General features: G+C 38.8%; 1 protein-coding gene across 34 annotated transcripts in view; it reads right to left on the reverse strand.

Moving 5' to 3' along the window:
* Nucleotides 1-2,193: 2,193 nt before the first annotated feature.
* The window catches only part of EBF3 (EBF transcription factor 3), a 192,478-nt gene continuing 174,286 nt past the window's right edge, over nucleotides 2,194-20,385 (reverse strand). For 4 of the 34 annotated variants that reach the window (XM_077258394.1, XM_077258393.1, XM_077258398.1 and 1 more), the window contains exons 12-17: nucleotides 17,968-18,033; nucleotides 17,156-17,333; nucleotides 15,015-15,203; nucleotides 13,926-14,123; nucleotides 11,203-11,328; nucleotides 2,194-5,137 (exon numbers count right to left, since the gene is read on the reverse strand). In XM_077258394.1, coding sequence (XP_077114509.1) covers nucleotides 5,091-5,137; nucleotides 11,203-11,328; nucleotides 13,926-14,123; nucleotides 15,015-15,203; nucleotides 17,156-17,333; nucleotides 17,968-18,033 — 804 coding nt within the window. In that variant the 3' untranslated portion in view covers nucleotides 2,194-5,090. Of the gene's footprint in view, nucleotides 5,196-11,202; nucleotides 11,329-11,760; nucleotides 11,828-13,925; nucleotides 14,124-15,014; nucleotides 15,204-17,155; nucleotides 17,334-17,967; nucleotides 18,034-20,385 lie in introns of those variants that run through there. The other 30 variants (XM_077258403.1, XM_077258401.1, XM_077258408.1 and 27 more) reach the window with 16 other exon arrangements.

Raw genomic sequence — 20,385 nt, forward strand, 5'->3', positions numbered from 1 at the left:
CGAGGTAACGTAACTGCTTTCCACTGATCAATACCGAGACATACTGGATTGCTAAATATATTCTTGTGTTCAGCTTAACTCTGGTCACAATGTTAAATGTGTAACCTGAAGATCTAGATATCCAGAATATTCTATAGAAATTGCTGCATTAACAGTATGATTTGGCTGTCGTTCTAACAAGAAAACATCTCGTCTTGCCTCATTGTCTAAAGATATTAGATGGCTGATTCCCAATCTAGTTAATTAAAACACCTCTCAGACCTATTGATAAGTCAGATCAATTATTTTATCTGTTTCTTATTTCTCCTTGGCTGCTTTGATTCTGTAAAAGGGATGTCCTGTTAGGGCATATTGACATCAGAGAGAGTGGTCTTTAGCATGGAGAGTGCTCCATACACTTTAAATAGCTATCGGCCAAATCATTGTTTAACCGGGAGCAATCTCACCCATTGCTCCCATACAAAAGAGCGCGTTGAAGAGTGCTCTTGTGTTCTCTTTGAGAGAGCCACTGCCGGACATCTCTGGTGACTGCTTATCTACTGGAGAACAAAATAATCGACAGTCCAAAATCAGACATGCCGAATCCTTATCCCTTCCGAAATCATACACATTAGACGGTTGACTGTACCTGTCGTTGGCCAAAATTAGTCTTTTTTTGTAGGGTAGCCATATTCCCCTAAATTCCTTCATACACATGAAAAAATTCAAAGGAAGCCCCAACAGAACAAATTTTGGCAGAATTGGCCTACTGACTAATGTGTATGGGGCCTCACAACACTCACCCTTTTGGCAGATGACGTAAGAAGATACTCAATAGTTTATCTTTTTGTCCAGCAGCATCTCTCATGGAGATCACTGGAGCACTCAAAGGAACCGAGCATCCTGGATATGAGGGAGTCGGGAGAGATAGCTGTCAGCCAAATGATCGTTCAATTGACAGCTATTTGAGAAATTTTTCGATGCAATATTAATGTCCTTTTTTGTGTTCTGGGGTCTGTAGAGAGCATAATAAATGGAATATGTAAAAAATAAAGTGATCGTTATACTCACCTCATCGCTCACCACCCGGCCTCTCCACTCCTTACCACCACCAGTCCGGTCCAGATCACATCTTCTGATTCCCTCTGCTCTAGCTGAAATCCCTGAGCCTCTCACACCGAGCCAGGACTTCTAGCTCTGATACGGCCCGGGAGGGTTCTGAGCAAGTGCACAAAAGGTCACAACATCATGACACACGCCCTGACCTTGTCCAAGAGAGAGCAGAACAGCCCTGGCCCTCATCAAAGCCAGAAGTCCTGGCTCAGTGTGAGAGGTTTGGGGATTTCAGCTCGAGTAATAGGGACCAGAAGATGCGACGAGGACTGGACGAGGGACCCTGAGTACCAGAGGGGCTAGAGAAGTGAGTGGTGAGGTGAGGATAAGGATTTTTAAAAATTTTTTGATGGCCCTTACGGTTCCGAAAAATGGCCATTTTGCTGAATCCGCCACGAAGCTCATTACTAAAACTCTGCATTTTGGCTAATGCAGATTTTTGTCAAATTCGAGTAGAATTAAATTTCACTTGAATTTATTTTCTCATCTCTAGTGAAAAGTCATCTTTGAAAATATTTTTAGAATTTTTCCTTGTATTTTTTTTTGAGACTCATGTTGCAATTGCACTTTTTATACTTTACAAATGTATATCTTTCTTAAAGGGTATCTGCCATCAGGTTTTTGCTACCTCATCTCAAAGCGGCATAATGTAGGAGAAGAGACCCAGATTCCAATGATGTATTACTTAGTTTACTGTGAGCAGCAGTTATGACACAGGGATTTTAGATGCATCATGTAGCAGAGCTCAGAAATCTGCCCCTGCCCACACCACAGCTTTCTGTGTACATTGTATATCGACAGTGAGCAGCTTATCAGAGGAGGGGGGCGTGGTTTGACCTGGCAGTGACAAATGTCCTGGTGATAAAACCTTCATTGTATGCAAACAGCAGCTCACAGCCTAATTCGTGATACATCCCAGAAATCTGTGTCTCAGCCCCTACCTCATGCTGTCTTCAAATTACATGGGAAAAACCTGCTGACAGATTCCCTTTAAATTGGAGAATTAAAGTCTGTATAAAAGAAACCCCAACGTTCTGTTCCTTTTCGGTGATTTGCAAGATTTTTTTTAATAATCAAACTTCAGATAAAATTACTAAAAAGTGAAATTCACAGACAAGAAATACTTTAATTAAATATTGTGTAAAATGAACATTTTATACAGTTAAATATCTGAAAAAAATGTACAGATAAAACAATCTTATTGTAGGGTCTTTAACAGTAAGATCTACCATTTAGTGAAGCGTTCATTCTGGAGACAATGTGTGATTTGACTAACTAATCTAGAACACAAACAGATTGCATTAATGAAATAACTTGCAAATGTTTTTGTTTTGTTTGTTTTTTTAACATGTACACATGACCTCTTTTTTTATCTTTTATTTGAACCTTTCCTATACAAAATAAAAACGAGGCTTTTTTTTATTTTTATTTATTTTTTTTAAAAGTGTCTAGATTTTTTTTTCCCATTTAGCTAAGCCTACAGGCTTTCATAACGTAAATGTGCAAAGCATCTCAAGTCCGCGTTGTGCCGTAGCCTCCGCTATTTTACAACGCGTGATTAATCTGCGTATTGCCTAGAAATGAAAATAAAATGTCTCTCCTTTTTGGGTAGAAATTTAATTCTGCTGCAGTTTGCAAAAGTATTCACACCGCTGTAATAGCAATATCTATAGTGCAAAGAAAAAAGAAAAAGAAAAAAAATTAACCGGTTCTTTACAAACTATGATTTTGGCACTAATATCATTTACCGAGAATATCTTTCCAATTAAAAAGTCTCAACTACTGGGACTCGCTACAAAAAATTTCCATCAAAAATATATAAAAAAGTTGAGTATTACCGTGAATTGTATGAAACCTATAAACAGTGCATGAGTTTGGGAGTGCAGAGTGCAGCAGAAGACAGATGCAGAAAAGGAGTGACATCATTTTACACCAGGATTGTGCTTTTTTTTCTTCTTCTATTTATTTTTAGAATTACACCAAAAATCATCGTAACGATGTGACGATTAGCGTTCGTGGTGTAAACCTGCAATAAATAGCACAAAATATTTTTTTTTTTTAATAAAAAAAGAAAATAACTTTAAGGCATCAGAGAAACTAATGTGGCAAACTTTTTTTTTTTAACAAAATATCAGTTGTTAATTATCTATTTAAAAATTTCGGCCTCTGAATTTGTCCAGTAAGCACATTTTTTTATTTTATTTTTTTTTACTATGTGGCAATTCTTATGAGTGGCAGCTAAAATGATTTTTACATTCTATAAAAAAAAATAAAAAAATTAAAAAAAATGTAAAATAAACATACAACCACAAAGTGGTATTTGTGGTCAGATAATCATGCACATTTTGTTCTACTAATATTAATTACAGCCATGTGGCACAATTTTTTCTTTGACTATACAACAAACAACTTTTATTCCAAAAAAAAAATCATTTGTTCAGATAACTTAAAAAATAATATAAAAATAAAGAATGAATTTTGACTTTTCCTCAAAATAATAATAACAATAACAATAATTAAAAAAAAAAGGACGGAAAGTCTAAACAATAGCACATTTCTGAAAGTACAAATGACATTTATGGACACCATGATTTGTTGAAAAAAAAGAACATACAGTATGAAGGCAACCTTTCTTGGCTTAATGCTGTTTTCTCAGCACGTCAACACACCAGCCCGACGTGAAATAAAAAAAATAACAAAAAAAAACAAACAAACACAACAAATGTTTTAAAAAATAACAATAATTATAATAATAATACATACATACATACAAGAACAAAAAAAAAATAATAAAACAATGGAAAGCAATATACAAAAATTTCAAAGATAAATACAATATTTATAATTGATATGTTACAAAATAAATTCCCTTAGTGACTGCAAGTGTTCACGTGAAAGAAAGTGTCAGGATTTTATTTTATTCCCCGTTAAAATGCTTAAGGAATAAAATAGGCTCTCAAATATTTTTTAAGTGGATCTGGAAAATGAAAAAAAGAATAAAAAAATAAAATAAAATAAAAAAAAAAAATTCAAGACAAGTGTATAAATATTTAGCTACAACTTTGGCAAAATCACAAAAGTCTACAATTTTATAACCACATACAAAACACATTAGGGAATAAGGTTCTAGAAGTCAAAAGGACAATTTTCTGGTACAAGAAACATAGACTTCACAGTAGCCTAAGAATGCAATAGTATACAGTGCGAGCAAGAAGTCGAAAAAAATGATGCAGGTCACACTTGCTTAACAGGAAGCTCTAGCAGTGGAAGTATATTGGAACCAACAGACAGTAGCATCTCCCCTCTGTCAGTGTGCTTGTCGAAGGCAAGAGAATTCAATATCAAAGTTACAATTCCTAACTACAATAAGTTACAAAGTTCCATTTCATTAAGATGAAGTTAAGCAATGATAAACCCTTTCCCCGCCCCAAGTTTCCCCTTTTTGTTTTACGCCTCCACCACCTCCCAAATTTAAATGACTCATATATTTTTATTTTTTTATTTTATTTTTTTTGTTTTCCAGTTTGATGGCTCAAACCTCCTTGGCCCCCTTTTTTTCACCACAAAAAAATATTTCACATTATAGAGATACACAACCATCGTGAGTCCAATAATGAGTACTTGAAAAATGTTCTGAGGCATTTTTCATCAGTGTTTCATGAGAATTCGGAACGGTGCATCCACAACGCTTTTTTTATTTTTATTTTTTTTTTGTCCCAACATTGAGCAAGTACTAGACATAGCCAAGACATAATCAGAAACTTTGTACAAAATAGGCGTCGTTTTGTTTTTTTCCCCCATCTTCTTCAGGATTGAGAAAGGTGAAAAATATGAGAAAAGTTCAGTCGACAAAATGGAATTGTTCGTGAAGAAGTCGATCGTTTTTGCAGGTCGAGTTCTAATAAGTTCAAATAAAATCTTTGTAAAACAAAGAGTTTGTAGCATTTTGCTTCTCGGTGGTTTTTTGTTCTGAAGATACTGGTTTCCGTCAGTACTCCTTAATACACTAAATGTGTCCCCTGAAGCTTTCTTCTGAAGCTTGATGCTACAAGCAAGTAGACAAAAGTGACTTTACATTGGTGGAACTACAAGACCCGACATAGCTAGAAGAAAAGAGGAAAGATTACATTAGCTTAACAAGCCTACACGGTCTCTATTTTTCAGTGAAAGACCTAAAGATTGAATAAATACTTTATTTTAATGGGGAATTTAATCTTTTTTAGGGGGTGAGGGGAGATTTTAGTGAAATTTTATGTTTTCTTAAGTTGATTTGCAAAATTCTGCCTGCTGCCATTTGGTTATAAAGTCCAAATTTTATGGATCCTGTCGATAAGTTTTAGAATTGAAAAAGATCTAGAGAGTTTTTTTTTTCCAAGATCTGGAAGGACAAAAAGACTATGGCTTTTTGGAACTGGGAATTCGAATTTAGATTGAACCTAGACAACTCTACTGATCTTGTGATGGGGCCTAGAACTGTCATCTGAGGCCTGTGACTTGACTGTCCTCAAATCCACCATATTTTGAGTGGGAAATCTGAATTAATGAGTCCTAAGTAGTGTTGAGCATTCCGATACCGCAAGTATCGGGTATCGGCCGATACTTGCGGGTATCGGAATTCCGATACCGAGATCCGATACTTTTGTGGTATCGGGTATCGGTATCGAAACAACATTAATGTAAAAATGTGTAAAAGAGAGAATTAAAATAAAAAATATTGCTATACTCACCTCTCCGACGCAGCCTGCACCTTACCGAGGGAAGCGGCAGCGTTCTTTGTTTAAAATTCGCGCTTTTCTTTCCTTTACGTGAAGTCCCTGGCTTGTGATTGGTTGCGTCGCAGTCACATGGGCGACGCAACCAATCACAGCAAGCCGTGACGTAATTTCAGGTCCTTAAGGATTTTAAAATTACGTCCCGGCTTTGTGATTGGTTGCGTCGCAGTCACATGGGCGACGCAACCAATCACAAGCCGTGACGTCACGGGAGGCTGGACACGCGCGCATTTTAAAATGCGCGCTTGTCCAGCCTCCCGTGACGTCCCGGCTTGTGATTGGTTGCGTCGCGGTCAACCAATCACAAGCCGGGAGGCTGGACACGCGCGCATTTTAAAATGCGCGCTTGTCCAGCCTCCCGTGACGTCCCGGCTTGTGATTGGTTGCGTCGCGGTCAACCAATCACAAGCCGGGAGGCTGGACACGCGCGCATTTTAAAATGCGCGCTTGTCCAGCCTCCCGTGACGCCCCGGCTTGTGATTGGTTGCGTCGCGGTCAACCAATCACAAGCCGGGAGGCTGGACACGCGCGCATTTTAAAATGCGCGCTTGTCCAGCCTCCCGTGACGTCCCGGCTTGTGATTGGTTGCGTCGCGGTCAACCAATCACAAGCCGGGAGGCTGGACACGCGCGCATTTTAAAATGCGCGCGTGTCCAGCCTCCCGTGACGTCACGGCTTGTGATTGGTTGCGTCGCCCATGTGACTGCGACGCAACCAATCACAAAGCCGGGACGTAATTTTAAAATCCTTAAGGACCTGAAATTACGTCACGGCTTGCTGTGATTGGTTGCGTCGCCCATGTGACTGCGACGCAACCAATCACAAAGCCGGGACTTCACGTAAGGAAAGAAAAGCGCAAATTTTAAGCAAACAACGCTGCCAGTTCCCTCGGAGAGGTGAGTATAGCAATATTTTTTATTTTAATTCTTTCTTTTACACATTAATATGGTTCCCAGGGCCTGAAGGAGAGTTTCCTCTCCTTCAGACCCTGGGAACCATCAGGAATACCGTCCGATACTTGAGTCCCATTGACTTGTATTGGTATCGGGTATCGGATTGGATCCGATACTTTGCCGGTATCGGCCGATACTTTCCAACGGACGGTATCGCTCAACACTAGTCCTAAGGATTGGCAAATTTTCTAAACTTCAAATTTTGGCAGATTAGCATGAATCTGGCTCTATAGTTCAATTCTCGTCTTCTCTGTGAAGCTCACCACCTTATCTTCACAACTCTGGTCTGGTCTTCTCCTCACAGTTCTTCGGTCTTCATCTTCACAGTCCGATCTGGTCTTAGGCGCCTTTGGTGCTGACTAGGTCTTGCAATGTCATGACAGATGTTTCCGAACTACATCATGACTTCACAAGATCTAGTCAGTGAAGAGATGATGAATACCGGACCAGAACTGTGCAGATGAAGACCAAAGACCTGTGCAGAGAAGACCAAAACTGTGAGGACAAGGCGGGAAGTTGCTCAGAGAGCGTGAAGATCGACTGAAGTGAGTATAATTTTTTGTAACCTCTTCCCAGCACTTTCGAAGCCAAGTGATTGCCAGTAGGATGCCACTATGCTGGATTCATGCCAACCAAATGTTAAAAAATTGAGATTTTGATTAAACCAAATTTTTGGTGGTATTGGAGAAGAACTCGGTTCACTCATTCATTTTTGTGGCCATGTTGAAAACCTATGTGATAAACTAGGGGTTTTGGATCTTCAGAAGCACCAAAAGGAAAAGGCTAATTTGATTTTTTTTTTCATTGGTTGAAGATGAAACTTTCAGCTATGCATAATATATCTAAAGATTGTTGTGAAATATGACCTAAAAAAGCCACAGACTGCAAACTGGATAATTGGAAGACTGGATTTCTACAAGGGCCCGGAATAATGATCTATACGCCTAGGCTATGTAAAAGTAGTGAGTCCATGTCTACGTATCATGAATTTCTCACAATACAAGTCTACTTTTTACATGTTGAGCTCATTTCCAAAAAGTTTTACATACATATAGCAAGGCAGCATGGACAAACCTCTTTACGAGGGCACAAGGAGTCCTTGCAATTACATATTAGGGATCTATATATTTTTATATGGTGCTTCCGTGAAATGTAAAACCCTCTTTTGGAGGAAACGGCCAGAATAGACCATAAGTTGAAGAATTCCAGAATATGATGTGACCGCTTTATCGCAGGTCCATACAACAGAGATGCTAAATTTAAAAAAAATGACGTTCAACCATTAGGCAGCATAGGAACGAATATCTGCAAATCGTCTTATTTTTTATTTATTTTTTGTTTAGGGAAGGTGCATTAAAAGTAAAAAATAAGAAAAATTGGAGTGGACATCTCTTTTACGTGTCTGAATAGCTAAGCTAGCGTCTTAAGAGAGTTCGGCAAAATATAATGTAACAAAGGAGAAGGACATTTAAGCAAGGAGAGTGTTCTGACATTTTGGTGCAAAACACCCTGCCTCCCACATATGATATTTCTCTTAGCGTTTTGCTAATAGCAAACAGTGGCCCAGACTCCCAAGAGACTGGTCATGTTGACAGCTGAAAAACAACATGGTCAGTACTGGTAATGTCAGATGAAGCCAACTCACTCACCAGCCCGGACCAGACATTTCTCTAGTTCTAAATTAAAATCTTATGAGCCAGGGCTCTTTTTATTTTCTTACTGGGAAAACCTGGTTTGTGATACATACAAAAAAATTAGTATTTTTCTTTTTAGCTTTATCATGCACTATTATTAGGAAGATCTCCAAATCCTTAATAATAATGAAACGAGGCAGGAGATGGAACAAGTCCAATTTAGACCATTTTTATTTATTTATTTTTTTGTCTTTCTTTCATTAAAACTTATTTTTTTCCCCTCACTAATTTATGTGTAACATTAATAAATTTGCTTATGTAGTGATCTAAGCTTCAATTTCTCAGTTCATTAATCCCAACGATATTAATTTGTTTTAGGAATACAGTTACCAGTTTATGGCTGATAAGACTTATGTCTCGCATGTATACAAATGTACTGTAACGTTGCATTGGGAAATAATTATCATTTGGCACTTGGCATGAATCGTAATAATTGTTATTGAAAAATGGGTCGTGTGTATTATTATTTTCCGCGACCAAAAATAAAGTGGTTTATTAATGTGCCTCATAGGAGCTTAATACGGGGCTGATGGCTTTATACTCAGATAGATGATAGAAAAGGAACGATTAAATCGCTTGCCATGGCCAACGCTCATTTTCTGTAGTGCCAATATTTTTTTCTTATGGCGTGTAATTTATTAATTTTTTTTAAATACAATTTATTTAAAAAAAAAATATTGAAAGGGGTTGTCCAATTACAAAAACAATAAATGAATATATACCCTTTAAGGGAATTTTGAGGCTAAAGGGAACCTGACAGGAGATTCATGCTGCTCGAACAATGGGCAGCATGAATCAGGCACTTCCGAGACAACATACTTTGAAAAGCCGACTGGGGACCACACGTCAAAAATGGCTTGTCCGAAGCAGTTCCCCGGTGGCTTCTCTTCACCCGGTCCCAAGACTGACAGTTCTCTCCCTATGTGTGTATTGGGAGACATGTAAGTCTGGGGAACGGTAAGGGGAGAAGCCACCTGGGATCAGACTCTTGGACTAGTTATCTGAAGAGCATAGTCCTTGTCTGACTCTTCCAAGTCTGTTGTCTCTGAAACGTGGCAGCATTTCAGAGTAAAAATACACAGGTGCAATAACACAATCAGTGTCTGATTCAATAGTCTCTTTGGACCCTGTTACATTCCCTTTAAAATGTGACTAGTTAATCTGTTCAGGATAGTCATCTCTTGGCCAAAGTGGTCAGTGGTTAGAATGAGTGTCGCTCATTATGGAGGACTTGTCCTGTCCAACATTACTCAGAGATTTCAGGGTGTAATGCCTATTTTCCCCTGTGGAGGTGCTGCAGAGAAATCAAACGCTTACTGCTAGGATTCTTTACAGATTACAGCTGATTGCTGGGGAACACTTTTAATTGATTTTTATCATGTGACCCTTCTAATATGTAGAGATTGTCCAAAGTTGAGCCCCCCCATTAATGGAGTTGTCTAAGGAAGAAACCCCTGGTAATCAGCTATTACTGCCAAGAGAAGCTGCAGCCAGACATTTCCTCTATAGTGACCACTAGTATTAGATGTATAGCCTTGTGTTGTTGGCTATCCGTTTTAGCTCATATCCTGTGGGCTCTCGAGCGGGAGAGTACTCTCTGTGATGTTTTATTAGGGCCTATATTAGTAACTTTGGCATTTGAGATTTCTACTCTTATCCATTCTATAGTTGAATATTTAAATTCATACAACATATTAAATAGAACGTGTCATTTTCCATAAATATATATATTTTTTACCCAGTATAAATGCCAATGTTCACCTGAATCTGTCATAGTGTTTCTTTTGTCCCTTTGCCTTCCTGTTCCCGAGATATGACCCTCTTTTCTCTATGTATAAATGTTGTTGTCTTAGCCAACTGGGTGTGGCCCTCAAGAGAAGTATTCAGGACCATGCCCACTTGGCTAAAATTGTAGATTTATATACAGAATATACGGGGCTATATATCAGGAATGGATAGGCGTAGGAAAAAAAGAAAAACAATGCCGGATTCGGGAGAACAGGTGAAAAAAAATGACATATTGATGGAAAGTCACAACAGGTCCTCTTTAAGACAAAAATATATAAAACTTTATAGATAACAGTATTAAATGAATAATTGATTCATATTTACGAAGCACCAGACACCTACACATAAGAAAGATTTTAATGGCATGGCCAGGAGTAGTAAGTATTTGTTAGGATGCAGCCTATATTTATGGCTTAAGGCTTACATATACAAGCTGAGGCCATGTTCACATGGTCAGTATTTTACATCAGGAGTGGAACAATCAGAGGAAAAGTATCATAGAAACACGTCTCACAATGTCGCTTACAAATACTTATGTAAAATACTGATGTAAAATACTGACCAAATACTGAACGTGTGAACGTGGCCTAATGCAAAGTAATTTAAATAGTTTTACAAACTATTTAAAAATTCAAGATCCGCAATCTGATTGGTCAGTGCAGGCAATGCCATTGGTTGTCTTTGCATTGGCTTGTACATGTCTCCTCCATTGACGTCATTGGTCTCCCCAGTGGGAACTTGACGGAAAATGCGTTAATTCGGTCCCAATATTTATTTTTTTTAATGAAAGATTCCTGTGTGTAGGTGATGGGCCAACATTAAAGCAATTAAATTGGGACATCATGCAATTCAGGGTAAGGTCTCTATTCACATCTATGGATACTATGGTTTAATTGTACATACATTTTGAATCATGAAGTCTCTGGTGTTTTGTGCCATTCTCAAAGCAAACGCCCAATGGAAAAAGGACAGAGATGCCACTTCCTATACATGTAGTATACCCTCCCCAACCATCTTCCTCTCCAGATTCTACATTTAAAAATATTTTGAGAAATAACATATGTTCAGACTGTTACTCAGATAGAAATTATCGTTGTGTTTTCCGATACAGTGTTTCTTTAAGAATTCAATATTTACATTACAATTATGAGCAGAGAACTCGGAGACATCGGGACTAATCAAAGTTTTATCTCATGACCATAAATCCTATATGAGCTTTTTTTAATGAATAATATTTTGCCACATAAATAGTTATTTAGATTTTTGTGAATTTGTTTCTTTTGCAAATGTCACATTTTAGACCAGTTATGTTTAATTTATACTGATTTAAATAGAATTTTAGATTTTTTTTGTTGTTATTGTTCTGGAAGGAAGGAGGGGTGTTGATATTTAGTAAAATAACAAATATCTCAATTGTAAACGGTTCTTTTTATGAAACGTTAAAAGATGAAAATGTCTCACATTATGCAGCACTGGTTCTAGCTTTACGAATTTCAACATTTTTGGAATGTGGTAGTATAATACATGTCTGAAAAATAAGAAACATACTTGATATATCTTGCAGCATTGAATACTATCATAAATATCATGGACTGTCAAGACTCTAGTGACCAATTTTTTTTTTTCAGACATTTAGAAACTGTGGCAAGGAAATGGATTTGTATGTAAGGGAATAAAAAAAATGGCAGAACATTGATACATCACCATGATAGCTAAAAGATAGGGGGACCATGGATGGCTTATTATGTGGCAGAGGAGTAGCAATAGCTATTCCTTGGCCACCATTTAACTGCTGGCTGATGATGTCACATTGCCCCCATATGTGATGATGTCATGCTGTATGGAACCTAAGTGTACAACAAAGTCTACTTGTTGGAAAAATGGTGATTTTTAAAAATGCACTTTTGCATAAGAGGGAGCCATAAATCCCTCTATTAGTAGGGACACAATGCCAATTGATACATGCGTGCTCTTTGTTGCCAAGCCATTGTTATGGATTACATCAATTATATTAATCTATCGCTATAAAAGGGAATCTGTCAGCATAATTTCATCCCCTGAAGTATTTATATACACAAGTCCAGCAATAAGTTTTGTAGGCTTGAAGACGAACAGATTCTCAAGGGGAGATATGTGTCTTGAAGGTGCTTCGCCTCTGTGATGTTAGGACCGAAAAAGCAGACTCCAGTGCAAGTAGGGTTAATAAAGCATAGCAAGGGTTCGGTTTTTAGGAGCAGCCAGAAGGAGATGGGTGGGACTGGCTGCACCCATATCTTCACTCTTGAGTGTGGTACTGCCTGTATAAAGTAGCCAGGCTGTCTCATTAGGGTGTGTGTGTGCGCAAGGTAGAAAGACTTCAAGTCTCTGCTAGAGGCTGAGAGAAGAATTGACATCTAAACGGGTGAGACTGTGTTATTTATGGACTGTTTATTTTCTGTTTTGGTTTTCTTATGCCTTTTGTGCCCAGAAGAGGCTGGTTTCTTTGGACGTTACCTGGAAGTTTATAGAGATAATAAACTCCAGTTGCTTTGGACCTGACTATATTGCCTGCCTGTTTGAACCCTACTGCGTAAAAATGAGTGAATCCTCACACTTTATATGGCTGAAGGACTACGGTAGATCTGAAGCCTCTGTCACTCCAGCTCTATCCTCCACCTAGCGCTGCCTCCTCCTGCTTGACTGACCGCTTCTTTGTTTGAAGTTACGCAACATAGAGCACTGGTCCCCAACCTTTCTTACCTTGAGTGTCACATTCAGCCGTGAGAGAAGGTCCAGAGCACCTACAATAGTGACACTTAGAGCACACCTTATCGGTACAATAAAAGCCAAAACTTCCCTACAGAAGTAACATTGAGGAATTATGCTTGCATCCTGGGGTTCCCACCTTATGTTCATTCAGTATTCCTGCATCAAGCTCTCCCACCACACTATTACATTCAGATTCATGCTCTCCCTATAGTGGGCATTATCATCCTATCTCCAGCTTAGCACTTAATTTATTTCTCCATCGCAAGGTCAATATATGCACTTCCAGATCTGCTCTTCTGTGTGGAGCTTCACACCAAAGTCATCAACTGGAGACCTGCTCTTCATAGCTGTTTGCCAGACCTGGTGCTCATGTACCAAGTTGACATCATGATCCCGTGAGCCACATGTGGCTCTCGAGCCACAGGTTGGGGATCCCTGTCATAGAGGCTGTCAGTCAAGCAGGAATAGACAATGCTGGGTTGGGGAAAGAGCTGGAGTGACACAGTCTTCAGATCTACCATAGCTCTTCACCTTCATTTGCACATCAATTCAACCACTGATTTCTCAGTAATGAACGAATGGACTGGGCATGTAAAGGTATTGCTGGACTTGTCATTAAAAGAGCTACATGCACATGTAAATAGTTTTTAGAGTGAAATCCTGCTGCTGACAGATTCCGTTTAAATAGAGGCTTAGTAAACCTCTCCAAGAAGGAATTAGTAGTGAGGAAGCCCAATGGAGTGCATTGGTCTTTCTGAACGACATATGAAATGGGGGGATTTATTAGGTTAATGAAAGGCTGAGAATTGCCAAATTTGTCACATGAGCATATACATGTTACATTTCAGCCAAAAATTCTCTTTTGAAGCTCAACTCACCTTGAAGTCCATTACCATTTGCACTGGTGCAGGATGGTGGAGGGGAAGCTTGGGGCCTGACGACTGGAGCGAACGCACTCTTTTGTTTTACTGCAGAGATGACATTTGCAGGTGAGAATGAGAAAATGCCGTGTGTACTGCTACAGTTTGAAGGGAGGGTGACCGAGGAGGCTGCCATTGTAGGACTTGACGGTACTACTGCAACAAAGCAAAAATAATCAGGACTCAAAAAGAGTTTTTTCTTTCTCTACTCTTGTGGCAAAACATAAAAAAAAGAGAATTTAATGGTCTTGCCTTATGAGTGTGGGAAAAAGGAAATAAAGTAATGAAAAATAATAGTGCAAAATAGAAATAAATGGAAAATAATGGCATGGCCAATCGCTGGATGAATCCTGGAGTCGTATCTACTGTAGGAGCCTGTAGGGATCTTATCTAAGCATAAAGGGTGGTGGTCAAGAGTTCTAACATATAAGATCCATTGCCCAATATTATTTGTACTGTATAACTGAGCACAACAGTAGTAGCCAAATGTGTGTAGCTTCCAATTATGTCTAACTTCTTAGTCTCCAAGTAGAAATAAAAATGGAGGTTTTGCTACATGAAAGGGCTTAGGCGAATAGTTGGGTCCTTCTGTTATTCCTGCTTGATACCATACTTTATAGAATATACAATGATGTGCCATGTAAATGGATTGCAATGAAGCCCACTCATACTGTCCACACAACATTCTTTCTATCAGAATTGAAAGCATGGTATGAGAATAATTAAAAAAAAATTGCACAAAGACCCCAAATTCCTGCTGTTATTTTTTTTTCGTAGAGTGTGCACCACATTACTTTCGTGAAATTGTATTGAAGCATACGATAGTTGAGCATTTAGGTCTTTATTTCTATTGTCCGGAATGTCCAGCCTTCAGTCACCCATCCTTTTATCCAGAAACTCAGCAAAAATAGCAACAAAATTAAAAAATTTAAAAAAAAACATAAATCACAAATAAAATTAAAAAAAACACAAATCAAAAATTAAAGAAAACAAAAAGCAGCCAAATTAGAAATAGCTGAATGCAGAAGAATTAAGAAGAACACTCACTGCCATAAGGAGAGTTGGCGGATGAGCCGTTGAGGAACCCAGGTGAGCCGGGAACTCCTAAATTGGGCATTCCAGTGTTTCCATACCCATTCATGCTATTGCTGACTGTGTTGTAATTGGACTGCTGTGGGGTGCTGCTGGGAACGTATCCTCGTGGTGATACACTGCTTGTATTACGACTGTAGCCTACTGTGAGAAACAGCAACCGAGCAAACAAAAGATAATGTTACTATCATTTATAATAGACACTTCTGCTTCCTTCCCGTGAATCCACATCAAATGCTACACAGATTTATTGATCACACATGCTTTACTTCACAATGCCTCTTACTGCCCTATCAACTGTTGCAGTTTAAGATAACCTTATCACACGAGCCCTGCTTAAATCATCTATGAGCACACACTATGTTGTTCCCTTGCAGGCTTAGACAGCCAACAAAAGCTTTCTTCGATCCAATTGTGTCAGTTTCTTTCACGTTGCTCCTTAGTAGCAATTATCAACAGGCTTGATTCCTGGTTTGTACCAACATAGAAGATGAACTTTCAGTCTTTTCGAGACCTTCAAATGCCACCGATGACAGGCAACAACTTGTTTGTTACACTGGTTTCATCTTAAAAGGCTGTTATTAAAAGGCTGGGTGGTGGTCCCCCTCTAATGACTTCTATATTCCTATCTTTAGTCTACTTTAGACCCTTACTTTTTACGTGTGCTACTCTACTACATCGAGACAGCTAATTACGATTGCTCAAAAGTCATCACCGATATCGATGTGGCTATACTATGCATCTACGTGGGGATGTAACAACACACAGTCCTTCTAGAAGGTGTTGGGCGCAGTCCTTCTAGAAGGTGTTGCCAATGATCCAGAAATTCCAGGACAATCATTACAAATAGGGCACTTTTTCTACTCTGTCCTTAAAAAAAAATTTTGTATCCATGATTTGATCAGTGAAGATGGAGACCCTTTTCACAAATTATTATGAATGTAATTATCATCCTTTTACTGTTCACAGAGAATGCAGCTAATGTCTTCATATCAGAATTTTTGGCTGCAGACATGTTTCACTTATAATCATGAGGATTTCTTATGGTTTTCCAAAGTGTCACTAAAAAATATTTTCTGTCTGTGATTTTTTAATAAGCTGTCAGGAAAAAATTAAAAAGTCAAGATGGCAACCCTGGTTGAGGATCATGTTGACAAGGTACAGATTAAAGGGGTTGTTTGGCAGATCAAACATGGTTCATTATGTATTAAATGTTATATAATTGTGTCTACTAACTTACAATATAGTTCAAATGAGCCACAATGTTCTGGTCTCCGCTCACTCTTCTAGGTTACGCTGGTGTCAACACAGGAGAAAGCTTTCTACCCCAAATGCCTGGAACGTTTCAATACCAATAGTATTCTCTGTTAACAAGGTTGTCTGGGACTTTATCACTGATGGCCTATCCTTAGGATGGGTCATCAATGTCTGATCAATAGGGATGCGACAGCTGTTCCCAGTGTCGATGGCGGCCAGAACTGCTCAGTTATGGCACGTCCATCCCCTATTCAAATCAATAGGGAACAGCTGATTATTAGGGGTGCCTGGTGTCGCACCCCCACCGATCAGACATTTATGACCTAGGATAGGCCATCAGTGTTAAAGTCGTGGATTTTAGGGGCAATGCAGACACAAAAAAATGGGCTGGCTTAGGGGGCTTTCTCTTTTTCACCAACACAGTTGAAAGAAGCTCTTTCCTTGGGTCTAGACCGAGACAGAACTTGAGCTCCCAGGAAGGCGAGAGAGAGAACTGAAACTAGGACACCAGGGCACATATGAATAATAAAGTATGGGAGTAAGTGAAATTATATATTACATGAAGCAACAATTTTAATTAATATATTTGTCCATACTTGCCTCCCTTCAAGTTTTCTAAAGACTCAACTTTTACAACACAATTTCAGCACATTTTCATCCAGACCCATTTAACAGAAACAACACCCAACAGAGTAGACCAATTTTTTCAATTAATTTTTTAAAGCTTTTAAAGCCGGTCATCTCTGGATATTTTTTTTGCCAAGAGAAAAGGTGAGAAGGGATACATCTGTACCGAACCACAATCAGTATATGGAATTGGGTCTTGCCTAACAATGTACCTTGGTCATTGGCTTGTGATGTCTCTGAAACGTTGACTGCTAGCTGGCTGCTGAACGAGTTGACTCCCATCATGCCGCTGTGAGATGGAGTGTTGGCAAGCGAGGGAATCTGGTTGTGATTGCGTGGCACACTGTATAAAGCTTCGGCAATGTCTGCTGCTCGTTTCAGGATTATCTCCTACACAGCAATAAACGTAGACATTGTTACCAAAGAAAACATATGTGTTTGTCTCAACAGCCATCAAATAAAGCTTCTCCTACTTTGGAGCTATCAGATGGATGAAATAGTCAGTACTGAGGCCATATCATTGTCTTGTCTCATTTTCTTTGAAGACACAGGAATATATTACAGTACGGAATACGAACCGGACCTAGTTATTCTAAATAAAACTGTCAGTATATATACATTTGTTTCAGGGCAATGGCATGACGGTTACAATTTAGTCAAATATTTTCTCTTGCCTCTACTTGGCAGGTTTACTGCAGGCTTCGCTATTAGTCACTGTATATTTTGGACCCAGTTCAAGGTTACTCTCTCGTCTTAATGATTGCTTATGCTTTTGGCACCTTACACCTAATTGTCATTTCTGATAGGAAAATGAGCTCAGAGAAGAAAAATGGAAAAAGATGAAGCCTTTTTTTTTCTTCCAGATTCTCAGTGCTTCTCATCACATTACACTGCCCTTAAGGTGGCTGGCAAAGGCATACATTCCAAATAAGATTGTATTGATATCTTGCCAGCTCGTACTCACTGTGGGTCTCTAAAATGTTGTATTCCTGAATGGATTTTCAAATATGCATTAATGACTTGCCTGGTTGTTGTGTGGCATTCCGTACAAGGCTTCAACTAGGTCTGCGGCCCTCTTCAGTAACACTTCCTGTAGGAGGAACGAAGCGGAGAGAGGGGTTTAGATAATTGTGGGCTAGAATCATAGCATTGGAGTAAATTTAATAGCATGATTGCCTAAAAGTCAAACAAAACTACACAAGTCAAGGTTAAACCCTTCATACACATTAGACTACTGTTGGGCGAACCCACCGATAACGAAGTCTAATGTGTATGGGGTTCGTGGAAAATTGATTGTTTTGGGAGTTAAGTATCTGGCATGACCAATTTCAGACTGTCGATCTTTTCGTTCTCCCCTAGTTAAGCCACCACCAGACATGTCTGGCTGCTCCCTCATTGAGAAAACAGGAGCACTTCTGTGTATGGGAGAGATGGCTGTCAGTCAAACAATCTAAGTCCCAATTCAGACTGTGGATCATTTTGTTCTCCCTGGGTAATCCACTACCAGATATGTTTGGCGGCTCTATCATAGAGAACAGAGGAGAGCTCAGCTGAGTGAGCACTCCTGTGTATGGGACAGTCAGCCGAGATGGCTGCCCGTCAAACAATTAGTCGAATCATCATTCAGCCAACAGCCATCTAATGTGTATGGGGTCTTTACTCTTGGCTAAAACAATGACACCAAAGTAACAGTAAGATTGCCGAAAGGTCATAAAAGACTATACAAGTCAAGGTTATTCCGATTAGTCTTGGGGTCGGAATTACAGAGAAATTTGATTCTTGCTGATGGTAAGTCCAATATGCCTATTAATAATAAAGCCTTTTTTGGAATCTATCTATTCACCAGTGATTGACTGCAATGGCTGTTTGGAGCCCATATCATTTTGCCGCAGTGATGAATTAGTGAAATAAATACTGAAGATTTAACGATGGAGTCTTGCGGGTATTAAACAAACAAACACATGGCAGAGATATGAAAAGAGCAGGCAGCGTAGGCACTTGTTAATTCCTAGCACTTTAGTGGCGAAGAACAATAAGTAATTTTCCATATCTTAATTAAATTGGCAAACTCCTTAAAGACAACATCTCACCTCTAATTCATGCTCGAAATTTGCAAGTGAGTTCAATGCTTATTCCTCTTTATTTTGAACAATAAAGTGAATTAACTCGGGTTAATCTAGTTTTTTTTCATAATGACATTAAGAAATTTTTCAATTAACCTCTTTGACTGTGCGCTGTAAAGGACTTCATAAATGGCTTCACATTCAGAGACTAGAGAGCTTTTGCCTAGGGGTACAGATGCACCGAGTTTGTCTTATCCGTGCCTGCATGCCTACCTTCCATTTTTTTCTTTTACGATGGTTGGGATTAATCTATAGTTTACTTAATTTTTACTAGAAAGCTCTTGTATTTGACTTCTCTTCCCCTTAGAGGATGCCGGAGTCATTTACAAAACACTTATTTGAGTCAAAATTAAACATAGTGATGTGGCGTAACCCTGCTGAGGATTCACGGCACAAACACAGGTCGTAAATGCACAGTTGATAAGTGCATCTCGTATGGGATTTCTAGGTCATGGGGAAATTGTATTCTCATCTGTTATTCTCTGTTTCAAATTTGCATGATAAGTTATGAAATATCTTTGAAATTGGTCTAAACTGGTTGAATCAGTTGGTTGAAACTAAGGTGAATCAGTCAAACACAAGGTTGAAACCGATAGTACTAAATGTTGTCCATTGGTTGGAAAATTTGAGATTCCCTTAACTGCTCTTGTCAGTCAACAGTTACTATGACTATCATCTTCATTAACTGCCTGATAATCTCCCATCTGAGGCAATGCCAGACTCTGTATTTTATAAAACTAGCAAAATATTTGTTAAGTCACTTTTTGTACTTTGGTGCACCAGAAGAACAGATTCTGAGTGTCCATCATCCAGCAATTTAAAACTAGTGCTTTGCTACTTCATTGTGATCTATTAATATTACTCGTAGAAAGGTCATATCATCAACGATGACTAAAGTTGGCCATACACATTAGATTTATTTTGGCTGAACGCACTGATATCAATGGGTTTGGCCGATGATCTAAGGTGTATGGGGGCACCAGCCACATGATGGTCAGGAGTGATGTGGATGGGGCATGTATTTTTTCGGACTGCCAATTGCATTTTTCTTCCTTAGCTAAGCCCACTTAGCCGAACGAGCACTCCTGTGTATGGGAGAGTCAGCTTAGATGGATGACAGCCAACGATCTTTCAGCCAATGGCCATCCAATGTGTATGACATTCCTAAGATGTCTTTTGCAAAAAAAAAATGGTTAACACCTAGTTGTAGATCTGGGGCTGACTATAAGGTCTCCTGTTAAGATAGTATATTAAATTGTTAATGTCAACTAAGTCTTATATGTATGGGGTCCTCCTAACTTTCGTCCTACAGATAATGT

This window comes from Ranitomeya variabilis, chromosome 4 (assembly GCF_051348905.1).
Source record: "Ranitomeya variabilis isolate aRanVar5 chromosome 4, aRanVar5.hap1, whole genome shotgun sequence".
Classification (NCBI taxonomy): domain Eukaryota; kingdom Metazoa; phylum Chordata; class Amphibia; order Anura; family Dendrobatidae; genus Ranitomeya; species Ranitomeya variabilis.